General features: G+C 42.8%; 1 protein-coding gene and 1 long non-coding RNA gene across 5 annotated transcripts; one reads left to right on the top strand and one right to left on the bottom strand.

Moving 5' to 3' along the window:
• The first annotated feature begins 155 nt into the window (after positions 1 to 155).
• On the top strand, positions 156 to 23,307 carry RHOA (ras homolog family member A). 4 transcript variants are annotated; one of them, XM_053989308.1, is made up of 6 exons: positions 161 to 260; positions 7,402 to 7,531; positions 17,176 to 17,333; positions 20,120 to 20,240; positions 21,482 to 21,612; positions 22,044 to 23,307. In XM_053989308.1, the coding sequence occupies exons 3-6, from the start codon at positions 17,178 to 17,180 to the stop codon at positions 22,215 to 22,217; spliced, it is 582 nt and encodes a 193-aa protein (XP_053845283.1). In that variant the 5' UTR covers positions 161 to 260; positions 7,402 to 7,531; positions 17,176 to 17,177; the 3' UTR covers positions 22,218 to 23,307. The 4 variants fall into 4 exon arrangements, with proteins under 4 accessions (XP_053845282.1, XP_053845283.1, XP_053845284.1 ...); XM_053989309.1 differs by lacking the exon at positions 161 to 260 and adding an exon at positions 1,290 to 1,376; XM_053989307.1 differs by lacking the exon at positions 7,402 to 7,531 and having other exon boundaries at positions 156 to 260.
• LOC128813883 (uncharacterized) lies at positions 15,574 to 16,707 on the bottom strand. Its single transcript, XR_008439204.1, has 3 exons — positions 16,673 to 16,707; positions 15,868 to 16,264; positions 15,574 to 15,778 (listed from the first exon to the last, which is right to left on the bottom strand). It is a non-coding gene; the product is annotated as an uncharacterized LOC128813883 (long non-coding RNA).
• Positions 23,308 to 23,344: the final 37 nt, after the last annotated feature.

The following is a 23,344-nucleotide window of genomic DNA, read 5'->3' as shown; positions in this document are numbered from 1 at the left end:
CGCTCCCCAACTGGCGCGGCGTAAATAGCACCGGCGTTTTTATAGCGGCCCTTCCCGGCAGCCCCCGCGCGCGGCCGCGCCGATTGGCCGCGGGGCGGGCGGCCGCGCGCGGCCGGGCGGGGCAGCTCGGGAGCGCGCCGCGCGCGGGGCCGGGAGCGCGCACGGCCCGCCCCGCCCGTTTCCGCCGCCGCCGCCGCCGCCGCTCGCGCTCGGGCCTGTGGAGCAGGAGGCGGCGGGAGCCGGACCAGCGCAGGCCGCAGGTACCGGGGGGCTCTCTGCCGACCGGGGGGCGCGGGGGGGGGGGGGGCGAATCGCCGGCTTCTCTTCTCCCCTCCCCCCTTCCCGCCGCCGTCGCCGGGTGGGGCCCGCCCGCCCCCGCCGGGAGTCCGCGGCCTGCGGGCGGGGGCGGCCGGGCCCGGCCGGGCCTCTCGCCGCCACCGCCGCCGCGCACAAAAGGGGAGGGATGGCGGGGGTGGCCCCTCCGCGAGTTCCCGGGGCCGGTAACGGGGCCTTTTCCGGGCCGCGGGAGCGGGGGAGGGGAGGAAGGGGCGCGGCCCCGGGGCTCTCCCGCGGGAGCCGCCCGCGCCCCGCCCGGGACCCGGTACCGCCGCCCGGCCGTGGGCGATGCGGAGGGAGGCGGAGGCGGCGCTGCCCCCCGGCCCCGCGGGGTGACACGGGCGGCACCGGGGGTGCCCCGGTGAGTGGCAGCTTGTTGTGTGACGTCAGCAGCGCCGGGGCCGCGCCCCGCCCGCACCGGGGGTCGCACCCGCGGGTCGTCCCGGGCCCCCCGCGGCACACGGCGCCGTGCCGGGGTGCCTGTGGAAGGGTTGCCAGGGGTTTGTGCGCCGTTGAACTTTTATCTCGAGGAGGAATCGGCCTTTGGAGCGAAACTGGAAAGTTTGGGCGGTGTTTTTTTGGTGGGGCGGCTGCAGCAGGCCGGGGAAGCGCCGGGGGTGGTTTGACACGACCGGAGCCCCGACAGCCTCACCTGGGCTGAGAGCTGCCCCGTGTTAAACTACACCCTGCAGAAACCTTTTCTTTTGAGGGCTAGAGGGACCTCGAGACTACTGTTCGAGTTTTGAAAATAAGACCCAAAAACTTCTCCCACAGGTGTGGAGAGTTAGTTATTACAGATACTCAGGATGAAGTATTGCTCCCAATCCAATGATACCACAACTACTGTGATATCCCTTTAAGAGGTGTCTGGAACGGGGGTTTGTTTGTTTTTAGTCGCTGCCTCATATCCAGCTTTTGTTTCTCTCCTAGTACAGTTCACCTGTTTGTTGCAGGGAATTCTTCACCAGCAGTGGTTCCCACGCACCCTTTCTCTGTGTGATACAGTATTTGGAGAAAATATAACACTAAGACCTCCCTAGGTAATGTTAAGTTTGTTGTTGCCTTTCCCCCCCACTCCCAGAGCTTAGCCTAAGTATCAATTCTGTCATCTGACTGAAATGGTGAACTTCTTCCAGAAGCAGACTTCTGTTGATCTTCTTTTTGTCTCAGAAATCTCAAAAGTTAATTTTATGTGCCCTAAATATTGTTTGTAACTCAAAGTATTAGGTTCTCTGATGGCTTTATTTGGGGATTTTTTCCCAGTATGGAAATATTAAGTCTTTCCCTCCCTGAAAAGATTGCTTGTGAAAAGATTTGCTTGCTGTTGAAGATTCTTCTGATACATGTATGGTTTCTTCCTGCCCTGTTCTGGTCTTATCCAGGTCTCCAGCCACACAGCACTGGCATTTCTCGTTCAAATATACAGAGTCTAATTCTGGTACTGATTTGGACCAAGGCTGCATGTTTAAAAAAAGAAAAACGTTAGCCTTATTTCACTTTAATTAGTTCACTGGAATGTTTAACAGCACATTCAGCATAAATGTTTGACATAAATTTGTACGATTTGTACAATCACCCATAAATTTGGGTGATTTGTATCATTTAACACTAGAATACATGGGTTTTTCAAAAATAATTTTTCAAGACATGAATGCACCGTCACATAAGGGGCAAAATAAATTCAGTCACAGCAGAACTGAGTTGAGCAGCTCTCATGTTATCCCTCCTCACCAATCTCAGGCTCTGGCCGAGTGCCACAGCAGCCAAGCGCCAGAGGCGGGGAGTTCTCTGAGCCAGGAATTGACAGTAAAAACATCCTAAATGATCTTAACTGCCACCAGGATGTAGGACTGGGGATGGCTCTTCAGATAAGCAAATTCCAAATGCAAACATTTTGGAGAGGTGTTGGAAGTATCATCATCTTTCCTCATTTTTCTGGTAGTAACTCTTGGTTTTTCTGGTTTTTACACTTAATCTTTTTCTCTCAATGTATTTAAGTTGCCCAGAACCCTGTGGGCTCTTCCTCACACCATGTCTGCTCTGTGCTAGATATTTCTGACCTTGGCTACCTTTTCATTAGCCAAGTGTACCTTCTCAGTTTCTCTAACATTTTACTCCCTGCTGCTGTAGCATCTTCAGGTTCTTTCCAAGTCTCCACTCAACCACCATCTTTTACCTTTAGTACTAAATTTCATCTCTCTCTTGTTCTGCTCTGTTGCCTTATAATGTGTCTTTAAATGTAGTTTGAACTAATGTGGAGGAGAAGTGTAATGGGGTGAGTTTGAGGAAGTTAGCATGTTGATAAAGTACAGCAAGTGTGCCCTTGAAATCTTAAATTAATCCATGATGAGCTTGTCCTAGTAAAACACATAATAAGGGTGAAACTCTGTAATAGAGAACAGTGCAATGCAAAATAAATGTGCCAAATGACAGCTGACCTTCATTCCGTTCCCAGGGTACAGCTGTGCACCTGCACACACCTGAATGCATGATGAAAATCCTCTGCTCCTTGCCTTTTGGTATAATTCCTCTCCTGCTATAAATAGTGGGTAGCTGAATAGAAAGAGGTAGTTGCTTATTACTTTTTGGTAAATCTCAAAAATAAGCAAAAATATCCCAAAATACTGTCTGTGGTACACTGGTTAAGTTACTGTTACTTTTACACTACTGTTCAATGTCTGGACGCTTTCTGGTCTTGGTGGGATCTGTTAAGACTCATTCTGAACAGTGAATAAAGTAACAAAGGCTAATTGGAGTTGGTAGAATGACACTGCCCTGTCCATCCTCTCTTCTGTCCTTTTCCTATCACCATATTTTCATTTGGGAAGGACATTTGAGACTATAAAATTTGAACTAAAATATCTATAGACCACCTTTTAATTAAGATATTTGCCATCCACACAACTAAAAGCCAGTCCTTCCTGAGTCATCTAATTAAACTAATCAGAAGAAGGTTTGCTGTTTTTCTCTGACCACCTTTCATGACCAAGATCCCTTGTAAAACAAACAGATGGAGAATCACAAGTATACCCAGTAAAATTGGGCAGTACACCAAATATGAGGTTTTGCTTTCCTCAGGCTCTGACAGTTGTGGGTTTTCTGCTTGCTTTTTTATTGTTGTTTTTTAATCAGAAACAGAGCTCAATTCAGTCTCTTTGCTCGGTTAATTAGCAGTGTTTTGCAGCCATAAATAGTTCTGTCTCACCTGGCCTGAACTGTCACATTTGGAGCAGGTTGCTAGTGTGGATATGTACAAAGGGATTCCTCCTCCTCATCTTCACAGTTTTAAGGAAGATTGTCTTTGCATGTGTCAGTGATTTGAAAGAGCTAGCAGCTGTCCAAGTACCAGTTATCTCTGTTTGCATTCTTTGCTAGCATTTCATTTTTCTTATATTTTACACCTGGAGGCTCTTTATTCTTCACCTCCCGTCTGCTCTGTTGAAATTGTGTGAAGTGAGATCACAGTGGGATCTTGACTGGGTGCTGACCAAGTGAATTGGCTCATTTTTTGAACCTCAGTCCAAGAGCTGTTTGGAAAGGCTGGGTTCCATGTAAACCACAGCAGAACTAGGCTTCTGCACTTGAAATTGAAAATGTTGTTGGGAGGATTTTAAATTATACTGTGGAATGTTGACAGATGAGAATGAGCATGCAGTTTGGGATAAAGAAAGTATTAGAAATAAGAATACAGCCTTCAGAAAGTTTAAGTCGTGAAGTTGACCAGAAAAGTAAATAAGAACATGAAGTCTGGCAAGTCAAATGAAAAATACAAGGACCTGCCAGAGAGACTCTGAGAAACAGGAAAAAAAATTTCCAAGTTCATCAGAAACAAGAAAGGTTCAGGATTCTGGAGGGCCAATAGATGGAAAAGTGAAAGAAATATTTGATGATGAAGCCATGAGTAGAAAGATGACTTATTCATCTTTCATCTTGTCCCTGTTTCCCATGGAGGAGTCCAGGAGTCCAAAGAGGTTCCCTGTGCCAGATACTCTCTTTATGGAGAACAGGAGTCATTGGAAGATCTGTCTCTGCTTGAATTTTCAGCAAAGTAATTTATAGAGCAAAGTAATAAATACAGTTACAAGATGCCAAGACCAGATGGTGCTTGCCCAAGGGTTCCAAAGGAAACTCGGGCCTGAAATGACTGAATTACTAATTACACTGTGTAACTTCTCAATACTTGAAGCCACAGAAATAGAAGAGGATTTATGTGGTAGCAGTTCTTAAAGATAGTTCAGCAGGATATCAGAGTTCAGTGCCTTTTTAAAAAGTAGAAGAGAGAAAAAAACTAACCAGATGGACCAACAACTTAAGAGTAGCAGAAAGGCAGTGTGGCTTTTGCAAAGGAAATGGTGCAGCTCATATCTGCTGGAGGTTTTGAATGACTCGAGAAGCACAGAGAAGGGAAGTTTGGGACAAGAGAAGAGGGGTCTGTGTTACATCTCTACTGTTCAACATATTCATAAATGAGAAAGGTGTTGAGGATGAAGGGAAGAAAAGACCAGAGCTGATTAGGAAGAATCGTAGCTTGTCCTTCTGACACTGAATTACAGGCAGCAAAATGCCAAATGAAATTTGTTCCAGATAAATACAAAGCAGGAGGGTAATCTTAATTTGTTTATGCACTGATGGGGTGAAAGTTAATTATTGCCACTTAGAAGGAAGAGCTTGCCATATTTCTGTGAAAATGGAAGTTGTGTTCAACACTGATCATATGAGTTTGTATGAGGGGCTTTGGGAAAGGAATAAAAAAAGGAAAACAGGGATAGCATCATGGCTCTTAGTCCTCAACACAATAATTACAGTGGGGTGGCACGAAGAAAGATGTGCTTTGAGATACATTGCGACTGGAAAAGCAAAGTTGAGGCTGAAAATAGTGATCAGAGATAAGGAATGGATTCCATACAAGGGATGCTTAAAAAGATTTGAACTCCTTAGCTTGGCAAAGACATGACCAAGCAGTCTGGCCTAGATCAAAACTGATGGTGCCTCTCCCTCAGTCTGCACTGAGACCGCAGGGCCACAGAGTGCTTTGAATGACAACAATTTATGTGGCTTCAGAACCAAACAGGTGGAATGACAGGAGAAAACACTGTCAAATGTTGGGCTCTTGGGCATAAAGAATAAAAAGAAATAATTACCCCCAAGCTGTCAACTGAGAAAATACACTCATGGTGGTATCAGTGCATTTGCTCCTTCTTTTACTCTGTCTGCGATACCTGCATGTGTCAGGCAACGTTGGGCTTGCTGGGTTTTTGATCTGAACCAGTGCAGTTTCAACAGATGTCTTGTGGTGGGAGAAGAGGAGGAGGGAACACAGGTGAGTGTCAGTTGTGGGTACAAGTAGATGGCTGTCTGGAAAAGTTAGTGTTAGTTTTTCTTGTCCGTATGTGCTTTACTGCCGGCACCTGAAGACAGAGCCACCACGCCCAAGCAGAAGCCTGCCTTGCTCAGCATGAGGTGCCCCACATCCCATCTGACATGCAGGAGGTGTCTGGGAGGAGAGGACATTAAGAAAAAACTGGCCGAAATGCAAAGTGTTCTGCAGATTACGCACGCATGGAAATCCACAGATCTACTATAATTACCTCAATATTAAGCCCTAATCTCATTTTGTGCAAAGTAATCTTGGGACTCAGTATTGCATAAGAGAAGTGCTCTTGTAAGTCGTTGTGCCTACAGATAGCAAAGATGTAGTCAGTGGGGGCAAATGAGCCCATGGGGGGGGGGCAAGGACAGCAACAACAGCCACAGATTCTGAGGACAGAATCCTTCTTTCTGCCCCCAAAATCCAAACTTTGCCTTCAGCCTTGGAGAGAGACTCGTCATGGTAGAGGAAGACAAGGGAGAAATGCTCAAATTAGTCTTCTTCCCTGGGTTCTGAAATAGTGTTAATTTACTAATTATGTACCAATAGGGAGGTGAACACTATAGGGGTGAACTTTGCAGGTAATTGATCAGGAGCACCGTGCTAAGTTTGGTGTTAAAAAAACAGGATGCACGTTGACAGTGTTAAGACAGAGTTTTGCTTGCACATATTGCTGGTTTAGTTTTTAAAAAAATTAATTAAAACATGCTTAAAAAAGGTCTTTCAGGAACCTTCTTTTGCAGTGTTTTTCTCCTACCAAGTTGAATGTGAGTTAAATAACCTGGCTTGGAAAGGAAATGAAGGCATCTGTTTTGTTCACACTTACAAAACAGTGCGAGAAAGCCCTACAGATGAAATAAGAGAGACGAAGTAACTGAACATAGAAAATAGGAAACAGAAGCTCAAAATTGTGGAAAGTAACTGGGAGGAAAGAGGAGCTCAAATAACTATGAAATTATGGATCTAAACAGTTGAAATGTGGTGAGGCCTTGCCATGTGTCCTGCTGCGAGGCCTGCCTGCCTTTACTTTCAGGCTGGCTTGTCCTGTTTGTTCTTGTCCTGGTTTCAGGTCCCAGCTTTGCTCACTGCTCTTTAGGGTCTGAGAGGAGCATCCAGTTGTTTTCTTCTGTGGTTGCGTCTCTTCCAGACTGTCCTTTTTCCAGTTCTGCTGTAGTTGTTCCTCATATGGTCACTGTTGTGTAGTTTAATCATCCGTGTGCCCTGCTCTGAGTCATTTCCAGTTCATTTATAGCCTTTTGACATGGGAGGATCACAGCTGCACACATCAGAAGATGCAGTCATGCGATGGATTCCGACATCATCTTAATGATTTCTGGCTTGTTCCTTTTCTCCTAGTTCTTAATACTGGAATCTTCAAAATTGTGGCACTTTGGAGTATTGAGCTTTTATTAACTTTTATTAATTATTAATGTAGTTAAGAAATTAACTACATAACCTTTGAATGCTGTCCTTGAGTGTCAGTGATCAGCTCCCAGTCCATCATTTCATATAGAAAGTTGAATCTGGTTTTTACATTACATATCACTTCACATTTCTCTCTTTCAAATTTTATTGCCAAGGCACAGAGCCTGTTAAAGTTCTGAAATCCATCACAGTTAGCCCTTGCCTTTATTACCTCTACATCTTGACATCACCCGTACATTTTGTTGTATAGCTATTTTTCTTCACTTTTTCAGGTCATTTATGAACGTTGGGCTGTGCAGGTTCCACGGGTGTTTTTCTGAGAGCGCTGAGCATTTCCTTCTGCCTGGTTTCCTATCTTTTGGCAGCTATTTATCTATACACAGAGAACTTCCGTGCAATCAGGTATTCTGATTATCTCATTAAGTTTAAAAAAAAAAAAAAAAAGGTTGAATGATATTGCACACCTAATCTGACCAGATTTGGTAATAGACACCTCTGTTTTGATATATATCTTAGCTCTGAAGATCTCTGGCCTGAAAATCGAGGGGGGCAATGTAATTTTTTTTCCAGAAAGCTCTTTACATACTGCAGCAGTTTGAGTTTGAAAGAATGCTAATATGCAGCAATAATAAAGAGAAGTAGGACAATCTTAATGATTGTAATCCCATCAGACTAAGACATCAATCCCAGTTACAATAATGGAATAAGTAACAAAGTGTTCAGGAAAGAATTAAGGCAGTGTCACTCAGCCTGGACTGGGGGAAATAGAAACAAGAGGTGTTAATTGTTTTAGTTTGGTTCTTAAGTGCAAGTGTTCATTTTAGCCTTCAGTTAGTACTTGACAGTAATTGCATGTAATTTTCAGTGAGAAAAGAATCCAGAACAAAATCAATATGGTTCATATTAAATTTATTAGAAAGAGGGCAACTGTGAAAGGCAAGTGGAAGCTCAAGTGAGTGTGTATGTAGTGAGAACATGAAGGAGTTGGACTCTTGGGCTATGTTTTTGAGTGGTCACCAGGAAGAAATACAAAATGCCAGTAATGGGAAATTTGCAGAGGCTGAAGAAGTAAGGAAGTGACAAGGAAAACCTCATCATAATGCAGAAAATGTAATTGACTGCTGGAGTGAGGAGCCTGGTATGGCATTCTCTGTTACTGCTATTTTGAAGTCAAGATGATCTGCACTTGAATTAATGCACGGGGTGAAATGTTCTGGGGAATGACCAAGCAGTGGCTTGTTTGCACTTGAAACGCATCTCAGGGTGTGGTTCTCTGATACTGTGTGAATGGATTTAAGGCTCCTGCTCCTGGAGTTGTGCTGCAGCAACCCTGGGGCATTTGGAGCTGGGATGGACCATGTGGGATGGGAAGGTGACACCTCTACCACTTTGTTACTCCTTATGCCAGGAATAGACAGTCACTACTGTCAAATGTGTAAAGCTAATTTAAAAAAAACCCAACCAGCTCTGTGTTATGGTGCTCCAGTCTGGAAAGGCTGTTATGTGAGCAGCAGGAAGAGGGTGAGCGGAGGCAAATTGTTCACTCCCTTTCCATTTCGGAATTAGGAGGCAGTAAAAGAAACTAATAGGGACAAGCTTGAATTTGAAGGAAGTGGCTTTAGACAATGTGTAATTAAGTTGTGGGAACTCCCTCCACAGGATGTTGTGTGTGCTGGAAGTTTACATGGGTTCAAAGGGATTCTGGACAAGTTCATGGAGGAGAAATCTGTTTGAGGTTACCAAATTCGTGGGAACCACATCTGACCCAAGAAGCTCCTGAGCTGAAGGCTGGAGAGCATGGAGGGAAAAGCTTCTTGGTCATTTTTCCTCTTCTTTAGTGCAAGAATCCAGTCCTGAGTTTATCCAAAATGCCAGGCACTGAGGTGGAGAGACCTACCTCCTAACTCAATGTCGTGCAGTAGACTCACACGTATGAATCTCTAGGTGTAAGTTTAGGTGCAAAAACAAGTTGGTCCAGTGGTCAGTGTCCATGTTAGAGCTGCTTGTGGGACACAGTGCTAGGTGTAGAGTGTTGCACATGTCATGATTTGGGTGTTTTAACAGAAGATAGTTTGTGTGTTCCTGGGAGCACTTGGCAGTGCTGAGGCTTGTTCCTATAAAGCCCAGGCGGGTGCTCTGTACAGGGAAGGAGAGCAAAACAAAATGTTTTCAAGCCAATTTATTAGAATCCAAAACAATTTTCTTCTCTGAGAGGAAGATGAATTGTGTGTTGTCACACAGGATTTTTCCTGAAGAGGAAGGCAAGGGCAAAGGCTGTAATTTGATAGGATGAATCCTACTTTGAGACTTCACATGATATCTCAGATTAGGCGTGCTGTGTCCGCATGACACTCGGCACAGATCTAGTGCTGACGGCTGATTCAGGTTTCCTCCAAAACATTGCACTGGCAGGCTTTATGCTGCATGAGGAATCTCCTGCCCCAGCACAGCCATTGCAGAGGCAGCATGAACAACATTCTCTGTCCTTAACGAAAATGCACTGTATGCCCATGCCTATTAAACACCTATTGTGTACTTTTGGATAACTCCTAACGACTGTATAAAATTAATCAGTCATTAAGGGTTCACTGGGGCTGGCAACCAGTGTTGCTAAGACCTAATGCAGCTAAGCTGACCCTGTTCCCAGTTCTGGTGATGTAGTACAAAGAGGCTTGAGCTGGTTATTTGTGGAGTTAGCTGAGACCTGGGGAGGTTTATTAGCTGGGGGTGAACACAGCTATGCTGCTCCTGATTTAAAGCTGGCTCTGGAAATGTACAGCTCTATTTTCAAGGCACTTTTTCCAAGCTAGTAAAACATGCCAGACTTGAGCTTGGTTGACATAGGCTGAATGAACTGTTATCAGAAAGCTGAACACTCAGCTTGCTTTGTCCAAAGACCTTCCCAAAGGACCTGTGTTCAGTGTTTAATCCTTTTGGGTACTATGCTGACCTTCTGTGTCAGTTTTTTAATTGTACTTCAGTCTTACAACAGAAAAATTCCATTTCTCTGAGGGTTAAATTTAATGTGCAGTATCAGTAGCCTGCCCTATGCTTTGCCACCTTTGAAACTTTTTTCAAGTGTTAGATTTCATATGTAACCCTCCCAAAAAGCCCCAGCAGATTGCTTTTTCTCACCAACTGCTCCCACATAGTGCTGTAGTTAGAAATAGGTCTATTTTGCAGTACTGTCAAACTGCTTTATCTACTGGCTGCAGTAAGGAATATAAATATAGCTATTTCTCAAAGGCCTTGTTAGCAACACTTTAAATAATGTGGCTTTTTGGTCTATGAGTGGAAGTGTCCACAGGCAAACTTGCACAGAATTAAGAAAGTCTTCATCATTACAATGAAATGTGTTGGCTGTCCCCTTGATAGAGGTGACCACATTCATGTTTTTAATGCTTTGATTCTGGTGGCTTGGAATTGAACTGAGGTTCCATCCCAGTAATGCTGGATTTCAGGTGGTTCATGGTGTCAAAAGAGCAAATACTCTGAGCTCAGTGTGTCTACCTTGACTGTCAGTGTGGCTGTACAGATCAGTTCAGACAATAAATAAATGGTTGCTTGCCGCATGTTTTGGGGTATGTATGGATTCCAGGATCTTTTAGGAACGCTGTAGCAGAAACATGGGCTGTATCTGATTCCTTTATGTGATTGAGTCACATTTTTCCATAATTTTTTTTCTTACTTTTATTTCAGTCCCAAGGCTGTTGACTTCCCAGTTTGCAGCTTCTCTAAGAGGTGAATTGGGGTCACAGTTTCTTTTACTTCACAACTATTGCTATGGAAGAGCAGGGCCATCCTGTGTTGGTTATGTGGGGGAAAATGGCATGATAGTACACATAGGCTTACATATGCTGAAGGAAGCTGATTGATTTAAGGTAGCAGGATTAGCATTTCAGCAGCAAGCTGCAGTATTTCTGGTATTTGTTTATATGTGCTTTCACTAATGAGAAGTGAGCAGCAAAAAAGGATTACAGAATGTATAGTTGCTGACATTCTCCATTGGGACTTCAGTGGAGGAGAAGGCTGAGATGCTTGCCTGCTGTTGGAAACGTGGGAATCCTGAATTTTGTTCTAATGGAGTGGTTACATCCTTCACTGTTCTCCTCCTGGCCTGTTTGCCTGACCCCTTCCCTGGTCATAGTCTTTGGATGACTTCACCCACTCAGATGCTCTATGTTCAATCTCTTTCTTCACTGAGTACACAGCTGCCCTAAAATCAGATCTGTTTCTTTGGGGCTGATCTACTTTGGACTCCAAACTGCTTTGCTAGTTCTCAGTGTTAATGTCTGACCTTGCTAAATGGCCAGAAGAAAACTGTGAGAAAAGCCTGCTCATCCCCTCTTGATCCCTGGAGTCTTTGGGGAAAACTCTTTCTTCCTCCACCTCAGACTTGAACAAAAGTGAGTATATTTTAAGAGTAAATGCAGGTACTGAGGCAGAGGCAGTTGAGGGACTGGGACAGAGTCAGTTCTCCCCTGTGGTAGGTAGAGGGCAGGGCCTCACTGGTCAGGGTGGGAGACACGAGCAGGGTTTCTTCTTCTGGTCCCTCAGCCCGGCTCTTGTTCCTCCTGCTGCCCAGGGCAGGGCTGACTGAATGAAGGGAAATAAGGCATGTGAGAAGAGTGCCAGGCTGTAATTCACTCAGCAGCAAACTGCTTCACTACTGTGTAGAGGAGTCAGCAGCAAGGCAGTCTTTCTAAGATTTCAAAACCTTTACCTTCCAACATTTTGGTTTTAAGGATCTGAGCAAGATTAGGTGGGAAAGAATTTAAAGGAAGTTCTCCCCCTATCCCCTGCAGTGTTCTTACTGCATGCTGAACAGCTTCTGAACTGCTTCTGCTGAGTTGTTGCTGACATGCAATAATACAGAAATACATATTTTCTTTTACAAAATTCTGCATTATGCAAAGGATCTGTATAGCATAGCAGGCAACGTAAAGTTACTAATGGTTAATTGGGAATTGAAATGAAGTATAGTTGTGATACCTGTGTGATGGTAAAGGACTGTTTCTTCCATCAGTTACTTTCTCCAGGATGAGATCCAGAATGAGACAGACAAACCTAGCATATTTCTTACCAGCCTATCCAACTTCAGAATGTCAACAGTGTGTCCACAATCGTCACTCATGCTGTGTGGCCTTGGGACCTGCTGGAGAGGAGGCACTAGAAAAGTTGTTCCTTGAAAAAATAAATAGCATGCTGAAGAGGCAAATTCCCTTGCAGTAAAGAGTAATACTTGGGGGCAGTATGTTTAAAACATGGAAAAAATATTTTTCCCATTTCTAATTCTTCTGGAGTATTTGGTGGATTCCCTTAACAAGCAGGGCTTTATGCTGCAGGAATCTTGGAGCCTCACTGCACTTAGAAACAGCAACCTCCTGTAACAAGGATATTAGTGTGGCAACTCAGCAAACAGGAGCTCCTTGTGTTGTAACCTCCTGTGATGTTAGTGGGATTGAGTAAGTGATGTCTAAAGCTCCTGTAATACCTGTGAAAGACACTGGCTGAGGCTGGGGAAATGTCATAATTGAATCTCTTCCATTCAGATGAGTCACTTGAGTCATGTTGTGAGAGTTTCCACTTTGAATCTAGCAAACTAGCTGGTTTTGAGAATCCTATAAATGCAAAGGTTGGAAGAGTGGTTCATTTAAGAGTAGGAAAAATTGCAGACCTCTTGCCTTGCTGCAGAAGACAGCACAGGTTCTCCTAGAAGATCACTGCAGCCATTCTGTTACACTAATTGGGATAAATTATTTCTTGCTCAATGTTCTGCATACATCATCAGTGATGCAGTTCCAGCAGCTTTCTGGGTTTATTGGACTCTCCCTGCTCTATGTGTTGTGTGAAAGGATGACTGTGTAGTATTTTGTTCAGTTACAGTGAGGCAGTAGTAGCTTGGGTTTGGGCTGTTTGTTGCACCTTCTCAGGTAGTTCATGGAGGTTTTTTAGCTCTAAATGCAGGCATGTGCTCACTGGTGAAAAGCTGTGGTGCAGCAAATAGTAAATTGTGTGTAATGTGCATCTTAAATGAAACTCTTTAGGCCAACAAAGTGCTTTGATTCCCACATACTGCTGGTATAAATTTGATGTATTTTCATGTTTCAGAGTACTTGATGAAGAAAACCAGAGCATGTCAGAATGCACGAGAAAGACCTGAATGCTGTTAGTGTTGTCCTTGTGACACACACCACTAAGATGCAGCTCCATTCTAACAATCCATTTTTTTCTCTATTGTGCTACCAAGATGTTGTTTTTCTGAATCTTTGCCAGACCTGACAACCCCTTACAGCTGCCCACTGCAGAGGAATGTATTTATTTTAGCTAAAAATAACTAGCTGAAATATGCTGATCTGTACACTGAATCCTCTAAATTAGGAAATTCAAGGAATTCCTAAATTAGAAAGTGTTCAAGGTTGGATGAGGCTTTGAGCAAACTGGTCTAGTGAAAGGTATCTAGTGAAAGGGGGTTGGAATTATATGATCTTGAAGGTCCCTTCCAACCCAAACCATTCATTGATAATGATAAGTAGAAAGAAGTGGTTGTCATGTTTGGAGACTTCCTTCCGAGGTGGGTGGAGGTATCTATCTGGTGATCAGAGCTGACATCCTGAGGTGTTTATATCTACCCAGCATTTATAATCTGGGCTGCTTCTGAAAATTGGAGATTTTAAGTGGTGATCTTTGCCTCTTGAATTGGATTTTATACAATACATTTATTCTAGAAGAAATTGTTCTGTGGTAATGCTGTGGAAGGTGAAACTAAAGTAAAAAATACAAGGATGCCATGGGTCACCAAAAAATGATAATGTGGTTGAGGCTTTTTGTGATGGTCCAGAAGGATCCTCTAGGAGCTGATGTTGAGGGAATTTTAATTCCCTAGATTTTGAATGTACTAGATGGAGGGGACTGTTGGGCAGGTTTGATCTGTCCTAGTGATAGTCCTGCACAGAGCTCTGTGAGCAGGAGAGCCTCATGGGGCAGGTCCTGAGCAGTGGGAAGGAAGTGGTTGAGCACACACTGCTCATTGGATCCCAATGATGTCAACACGTCTCAGGAGGCATTCAGGCTGAGAGTTTCATGATAGTCTTTTCTCAGGAGAAAGATAGTGAGGAGCTAAAATAAAGCTCCTGAAATAATTTTTATATATATATCATAAAATTTTCAAGCTTTTTTGGGGAAGGATTTGTAGAAAGATCTACATTAAATAATGGGTTTGTGGGTTTTTTTAAACAATTGTAGTTTCTTTGTAGACCTTAGGCATAGCTATGTAGAAGGCCAAAGCATAAAATTTAACTGGCAAAGAACACTTTAAAAATAATCTGTGTGACTGAAGTATTTAGAAGAAGATAGAGTTGATCTGTTACTCCATTGAAAAATACAGTTATCCATAGGTAATGCCAAAAGGTCACCTACCCTGGGTGATACTGCAGGTAACTCAAGGCAGCACAGGCCAGTCCCAGCCACCAGCACAGAAGGGAGAAGGAGGGAGGATGGCAGGAAGGACAAGTTATCCCATTCCATCAGCCACCCACTGTGTCTCTGGGGCGGTTTCATCAATGGCCTAGATGATTATCTGGGAATCACTACTATTAAACTTGCATCCAACAGACCATGATTAAACGGGAGGACAGAGCTAGAACCTGAAGGTAGAATAAACCATCAGTCACTGTAAGGATAAATAAAAGTGTGGCAGTGGATACTCAGTTGTGTGAAGAGAGAACTACTCACTGTATAGACATCTGAATGAAAAAAAGTCTGTGAGCTATCAGGAATTAAAAGCTGACTGTATCAACAGTGTTGTCTTCAGGGGAGGGGAAGAAGAAAGAAAAAGACACATAATTCCAGATTGGTCTTTAAGCAGCAGGGTATCCAAGAAGATCAATGAAATTAATCCTTCAGCTCTGGGCACTCTTCACAGAGCCCTAGGAGAAATACTGGATTCAGCTTTTGGGTTCCACACTTCGGTAAATTTGTGCCAATTGGACTCTGCCCAGAAGGGAGCAATGGGAATGTCTAGGAAATATGATTTACAGAGAAGGCTTGAATAAACTGGCATTGTTTTGCCTGAAGAGAAGACTAAATGAAGGCATGTATTCTCAACTGCACTGGGGAAAGAGAATAATCCATTTCCTTATGGCCACGAAAAACAGCATAAACAGTAATGGGCTTAAATTACATCAAAGGGCGAGGGTACACATTGAGGGAAATTTTCTCATTGTAAATGTTGTGGAGCACACGAGTAGATTACTTCAGAGGTTTTGTAGGAGTTGAAGGGCAGATTAGCCAAAACTGACATTAAATAGAAGTTACAAGTAGTTGATCTTGAGTTGGTACAGAGGACAGATAATTTCCAGTTCTGTTAAATTCAAATACTACCATTGCTAGAAACTATTCAAAATCATCTAAAACAATGGAAAGAAAACTTTTATTAGGCTTGAGTAATTTAAAACCTTCCACAAATGTAAAAATAACCCCAAGTCTCTAAGGTAAATAACTTTTAACTTGTGTACATATATATTTGCAAGGTGAAAGAAACTCACTTTAGACATGGATTTGGATCACTTGAGCAGTGGTGTCTGAGAAGGCTGTCCTTGACCCTTGCTGCTTGATGGGTTGAAATGGTACTTGGAATATTCTCTGTATCTGGAGCAGAAGTTCAGAATCTCTGTTAATATCCACTGCTTCTTCACCACCTAACAGTACCAAAGTTTGCTTTTAGATGGTAGTTTTACCTTTTTACTTGATTTCATGAGTCAAGAGAAGAGGTGAAAAGGATAAAATGTTTTTGCTGTGTCCTTTAAATCTCTCCTGTGCTTCTTTGAGGCCTTCTCCCCTTGCCAGCAGCCCTGGTCATCCTCATAGAACTTTGTTCTGGGCTTGTCATGGCAAAAGTTAACTCACAGGGTGCTCCCTCTGTGGTATTCTGGTCATGCAGTCATAGGTATTGTGGTGGCGTTGCTGTTTGCTCCATTTCCAGGAAGCTTCATGGGATGACTAAGCAGCTTCCCCTGGAGTGCCTTCATGTTATGGAGAAGAAAATCGTTATGGGTCTGTCCTCACTGCACTCTGGTGTAGGCAGGTCACTCCCTAAATCCCTGGCTTGTCCCTGCATCGGTCACAAATAAACGCCTGGAGAAAAGAGAGAGCAGCACATACGTGGTGCTGGTTTTGTTTGCTTTGCCAGATCCAAAACAACCATCTCCTTCGGCCCCACCCTGACTCCAGGCTTTCCTTAAAGCTTTTCAAGATTTTATACTGTCTTTTTGAGGCCAGAGTTGCTCATGAGCAGGTTGTGGATTTGTATGGTCCTGATACAGACCAATCAATTAATCATTATCAATTCACTGCACAGCAGAGATCTGCGTGGAGCACCACAGGGGTCTCCACTTCTGAGTAGCCCCTGCTCTTACTGCAAGCTGACAGCAGGCTTTATTAACCTGGGAGCAGGTTAATGCCCAGGAAAGCAGGTTGAGGGGTGAGATGGATCCTGCCAAAATCCTTTGCAGAGTAGTGGCTGTAATGTAAGGAACTGTTTACCTTGAGATCCTTCTGTTGGTGCTCTGACGTGGCAGCATGTGCTCCTCAGTCCAGCTGACTGGCACTTTGTAGTTAAAGACAACTCAGTGTGATAAGAAAATGTTACTGCCCTTAAATTGAAGCATCTTGTATATGATTACCTGGAATACACTTCTGAGAGAGTACCCTGGGACAGTGCTGCTTACTCACTCATTATGTCTGAGTGCTGCTATCTCAGCCTTCAGAACAGATCAATAAATGCTAAACCAGGCCCATCTCCTCTCCTTTCTATTATTCTTGCACCTAGTGGGCTCACCAGTATGTTGATAAGTGCTGGGGAGTGTTTTTTTCTTAAAAGGATGGGAATCTGAACTTACCAAGTCCAGACATGTCTTTCTCTCTAAAGGACATGTATAACCAATTTAAAAGGTCTTATTCATTGAAGACTTGGGGTTTATTAATTATTAGCATCTTGATTAAAAGTTGTAACAGTTGAATTAACAAGTCATCGTTTTGTTTTTCAGCTATGGCAGCCATTCGAAAAAAGCTGGTTATAGTGGGAGATGGTGCCTGTGGAAAGACCTGTCTGCTGATTGTATTTAGCAAAGACCAGTTCCCTGAAGTGTATGTTCCCACTGTCTTTGAAAATTACGTAGCAGATATTGAAGTGGATGGAAAGCAGGTATGTGAACCCTTCTGTAAGAGGCAGAATGAACTGGTGTTTGTTCAGAATAGCATGGGCATCTCTACACTTCCTTAATATGTGGTTAGTGCTTATATTGTAAATATAATTTTAAATATTATTTTTTATTAAAATATTGTATTAATATATTATTAAAATATTATTTTAAAATTTTAATATTTTAAAATATTAAGTATGTTCCTGTGGAAAAAAAATACTGGCCTTGCGAGAACCTGCTCATATCCAGTGTCTGTTTAACAAGGTGCTTCTAACTGTACACAAGCTGAGGGTCTAAAAGCCATGCAATCAGTCTGAGTAGAATGTTGCAGCAGGCGAGAGGGGATGGAGCAATGCAAAGATGCTGAGGGCATTGGGGATACTGGCCTTTGGAGCAGAGTCCCTATTTTAATAGGGACCTGGTATTGTAATTAACAAAGACTTATTCCTGGAGAGGTTTTTTTTTTTCATACCCACTCCTGGCAACATGCAGCATCCTTATGAGAACAGATGACAGACAGGTTGATTAAGGGGATTAATTTTTGTAGTGTACATCAGCATCATCTGTCCTGCTTGTCTGAAGGAACACAATTCTTAGCACCCAAGTGTAGCCACAGCTCACTGAGCTTCATTTTTAGTTTGTACTTCAGTAAACTAATTATTAAAATATTTCATTTTAGTTTTAAATATTTTGAAAATCAGTTTTTAATCAGTGGAACCTCTTGAGTTCTTCTGTTTACCATACAAGCAGACACCTGCTCCAGGGGGCAGCTGTAGGTGCTGATCCCTGCGTAGGTTGCCTTCTGCACTTCTGTCAGCAGGGTGGTGATGTGCAAAATTGTCACTTTCCAGGATACTCCAGAAGCACACAGAGCAGGAGCTTTGCACCTTGGAAGCTCAGCTATTTACAGACCCTCTCAGGCAGGCACAGCCTCTGTCTGTTTGGGTACTGTAACCACACAGAGCTGACTCTGCCATGGGACTGCAGGTCAAGCATGTGGCAGGTCTTGGTGCTGATGGTGCTGAGCTTCCCTGTTTTGTCCCTGTGTGACATTGCCTTTGCTCTGGGCTCAGAGCCAGGACATTTTTCAGTCCCTTCTAGTTCAGATACAGTGATTGATGGATTGAAATCACTCACTTTTGATCCTGACTGGAGAAAAAGAGGTTTTTGAGCTAGTTTTGGACTTTATGTTAAATTTAATTTCCTAGTGTTGCAGAGATGGATTATTTATGGATTTAGTCAAGATAGTTAACGGTATTTGAGTCTAAAAAGAGCTTTCCTCTCCCATAATGTGAATCAGTAAAGGAAAATTTACTTTTAGACTAATATTAGGACATGTTTTTTCCCCAAGTGACAGATTCTACAGTTTTTTTCTATATTGTATTTTAGACACTAAGGACTATTGTTTGAAATATGTATGATATCCATTTCTCTCTCTTATCACCAAATCTAACTTCCTCGTTCCTTTCTGCCTGAATCTCTGCATCTCTGAATGAGTGAACAGGGAGTCATGCCCTATCAGCTATATGCAGCCAGTAGCCAAAGGAAAATAGCATGAGCAGCTTGAGCAGTATCAGCTGATTTTATTTTTGTAACTAGAGGATATATTTTACCTAAGCTCTTGGTCTTCAGAAAATTTGATTACAAAAGTTTGTAGGAGAGCAGTGCTTAAGCCTCTTCTGTTTGACAGCCACTTACCTCTGTCTTCCTAGAAAAGCATTACCAGAAATGTCCAGAAGTCATATGAAGACAAAAGAGGTGATGGTAGGAGATGTGGTGTTTTAGGAGCTGATTCTAGTGTCATGTGAGGGAACCATCAAGAGACATCTGTTTAAAAATATGAACATTTGCCACAGAATTCACATTTGCAACTGCAGAGGTAAAACTGAGAGGAGGAGTATTTCTGACCAAAATACAGAAGATTATTTTTGTATATGTGTGCAACTCAAGGCTTTGTCTCTTCACAATTTAAACAGACAGTTGCATTGCACATGCAGGCTCACGTTTGGGTTCCAGTTCTGCCCATCTGTCTTTATCTGAGCTGCTGTGGACTTTTTTCCTGGAATTTTTGAATGTAAGGATTTAAAGAAGGCACCCACTCCATTGTGAAGGCAGACTCATCAGAGAATCTTAAACAAAAGTAAATGTACCTAAAGAGTTTGATTATAGTTTTTAAAGTCCTTTGCTTTAAATGTTGGCTATTCTTTCTACAGTTTTAAACAATCCTATTGGGGTGCTCTCACCTAGCTCCAGCAAAAGTAGAAAAACTGAGAACATTAAGTACTTTACTTCTTAGTAACAAGAAGCTTTACACACAAATCAGTTTTGTTAAATTTGTGCACAAATAAGTACGATCTTGACATTTCTTAAGTCACTACAGGTTCCAGCTGTAAACCCACTGAAAATGTGCATAATCCTAAAAAGCATATATTTAGTTCACTTTCACTAAAAATGGTATTTCTGGGATGCTTGTCAGAGAGTTTCCCAGCCCTTTGGAGCCTATTCCCTTCGATTCTTCTGTCTTGCTTTTCTGCTGTTAGCTTTTATGTCCTTTTAGAGAATTGACAATGGTCATAGGTATAAAGAAAAGACTCATAAGCAGCAATAAGTTGACTTTTGGAGTTACAGAATGTAAAATTCCCAATAGTTCTCCTGTCAAAGGAGAACTTCAGGTCTCCCCCTTTTGAGTGGTATTGACTGAAATATTTCCTTCACTCCTGTTGTGTTCCTGGCTTCTGAATCAGAACTTTCCTGGTGATCTGACTAACCCCTTATCTTAATTTTGCAGGTTGAGTTGGCTTTGTGGGATACAGCAGGACAGGAAGACTACGATCGACTTAGACCGCTTTCTTATCCAGATACTGATGTTATACTTATGTGTTTTTCAATTGATAGTCCTGATAGTTTAGGTAAGTAGATCTCTAACTGAATCAGAACCACTTCTCTATATCAATATATTCCCCTTGGGAATTGCACTGTAGAATGTATTTTCCCTTGGGAGCTTCCCTAGTTTCAGAATTGCTGCTGGTTTGAGTGTGTAGTTTTCAGACATTAGGGAATTCTCCAGCAACACTGAGCATCAGGAGAGCTGCAGCAGCACTCTGTGTTTGCCCAGATTGTAAAAATTCTCTTCTCTCTCCTGCCTTCCTGCTCACCAGTATCTGGGTGCCAGGGTCCCTGGGAGCAGTGAACTGCCAGGCAGCTTTTCAGGTGTGCAGCATCTAGAGGCCAGCACACCTGAGCACCTCCAGGTGCAGCTGCAGAATTAGTATTTTGGCTGTAGTACAAAAACGGGCTTCAAAACCCTTGTCTAAGTTGTTCCTTCAAGCAAGAAAATATGCCATATTACATAATAGTGAATGTCTCTTCAAAAGCTGAATGGAATTTCATGAAGATAAAAAGTGGTTATGCAGCCTGCAGGTACATCCACTGGTGCATCTCAACCGTCTAAGAGCTTATGAAAGCACAGCCAGATGTTTTAGGCTGTTCAGCATTTCCTGCTATACAGAATTTGTCAAGGTTTTGCTTTCAAAAGCCCCCAAGTCCTCCTTTCACTAAAAAACTAAAGTCATGTAGGGATGTGAGGAGGAGGTTGCTTGTATATGAGAACAAATTCATTTGCTGCATGCAGGGAGAAGTGGCAGATTGAAAATTACTTACCCAAAGCCTTTGTTTCTGTGTATCAGTAATTAGTGTGTTGAACAGTTCTGCTGCAGTAAGGGGAGAGCTGAGAGGGGTTTTGTGTTGCTTTAGGAAAAGAAGTGAGGTTAGAACTTCGGCTTCATTTTTGTGCCCATCTCTAGCTTCTGGAGATAATAAAATGTTTCTCTTGAAGCAAAATATTCCATAACTTTCCAATCCAAAATTCTGCATGCTGTTCTTCAAAGTCTCTTGTGCTAACCTTTGTCAGGTAGCTGCTGAAAGAAGCCAAGATGTTACATGTCCTTTGGCCTTCAAATTACCACAGACAGGCTTGTCTTTTTTGGTAACAGCAGAACAGGTCTATTTGCTTTCTTATGAAGAGTAGAAAAAAGGGCATCAGTGTGGATTATCAAGTTACAACGATTCAGGCAGTGTGTAAAAGCTTTAAAATAAAACTCTCCCCAGAAGTGGGGTTTTGTACAGTCATGCCTCTATTTATTTTCTTCAGAAAACATCCCAGAGAAGTGGACCCCAGAGGTGAAGCATTTCTGCCCCAACGTGCCTATCATCTTGGTAGGAAACAAGAAGGACCTGAGGAATGACGAGCACACAAGACGAGAGCTGGCCAAAATGAAGCAGGCAGGTTCCTTTCAGAGTCTTACAATAAATGGCAGAAGTGTGTGGTGCTTGTAGCAGAGCATTAAACAGGCACCCACAGCTGGCTGCTGGTTTCTGTGGGCTGTCTAATCAACACCTATATACAAAGACTGAGGCATGGATTTGGGGATTTTTTTCATAGGGTTTTCTGCAGTGATGGCAAAGAATTGTATAAATGCTTCATCAGAAATAGGCAATCACTTGCTCGTTTCAAAAAGTCTTGCAGCTTTCAAGCTCAGAGAGATCAGAAAACTGATCATGTCCTCTGGCATTGGATTTTTAACTAACGAGTTCATTAATCCAGAAATTACTTAATCCAGAAATTCTTTTGCATTTGTTGGGAAGCTGGGTGGGAAGGGGAGGAGCAGTGTGGGTTTGGGCTGTTCTCACCTGCTGCCTTTGTGCTCTTGCAGGAGCCTGTCAAGCCCGAGGAAGGCCGGGATATGGCAAACCGCATTGGTGCATTTGGCTACATGGAGTGTTCGGCAAAGACCAAAGACGGTGTGAGGGAGGTGTTTGAAATGGCCACTAGAGCTGCTTTGCAAGCCCGGCGTGGCAAGAAAAAGTCCGGGTGCCTTCTCTTATAAAACGTGGCCAGAGGAAGATGGCCAAGGCAGCACCCTGCACTTGAGTAATTTTGAAGTGCTGTTTATTAATCTTAGTGTATGATTACTGGCCTTTTTCATTATCTATAATTTACTTAAGAGATTTAAAAATCGAGTCATCTTGCTACGAGTATTTAGAAGCCAACCATGATTTTTATAACAATCTGCATCAAATTCATCTGTGCACCCAAGGTTAACCTCAACATTCCTCTAACAAACCTTTTCTGCACTCACAGGATATGCCAGGCGCTAATTGAAGACAATTCTCTATCTTCTTTCTTGTCTCTATAAAGAGAAAAAGCTGTCAACACAGAGGATTGGTCTGTAACTACTTTATAACTAACGTCCTATTCTAATTGAGTACAACCGTTACATGGCTGTATGGAATCGAGAGTAGCTTCAGTGCTATCACATTTAGGAAGATCTGATTTTCATGGCTTGGTGTAAAACATTAATTTGAAAATGTGATCACTCTGAAATGACCAAGTCCCATTCAGCTAAGGAAAAGTGAGGGTTCTGTGGTTTCATGTTAGTTACCTTTTAGTTACTGTGTAATTAGTGCCAGTTTAAATGTATGTTACCAAAAATAAATCTATTTACCCCAGCTTAGATGTAGTATTTTTTGTATAATTGGATTTCCTAATACTGTTACTTGTAACCTCTGCGTTAAGGTGTTCTGGGTTTTTTAAGAAACTGTATTTGAAAATAAAGTCCGGTGGAAAGCAGCTGATCCTCTTCCCCTGTTCATTTGTAAGAGTCTGACCCATTTGAATGATATGAGTGGTCTGCACACCCAGGAGGAGTTTTTTCCGTAACGTGCTATAGGGATGAGAAAAGACAGCCTGCTCACACTCAAAGCTTCTGAACTGTTCAGTTGCCTTAAATTCATTGCTGGACCCAGTTTCAAAACTTAAAAAAAAAAAAGAAACTTTTTGTGTAAGTTTGGTTACCATGTAGTGATCAGACTCCTAACCTGTGAACTTCTTGCTGTTCTGCAGCCAACTAAACTCTTTCTGTATTTTCATTTTTCCAAGAACTAATAGAATAAAGGCAGTTTTCTAAGCTCCCTGTATCCTGGTGTCTGTATTCCTCACTCTGGGTTTTGGTCC

Source organism: Vidua macroura, chromosome 13 (genome assembly GCF_024509145.1).
Source record: "Vidua macroura isolate BioBank_ID:100142 chromosome 13, ASM2450914v1, whole genome shotgun sequence".
NCBI lineage: Eukaryota > Metazoa > Chordata > Aves > Passeriformes > Viduidae > Vidua > Vidua macroura.
Note: the sequence above shows the minus strand (reverse complement) of the source record. Positions and strands in the feature narration are given on the sequence as shown.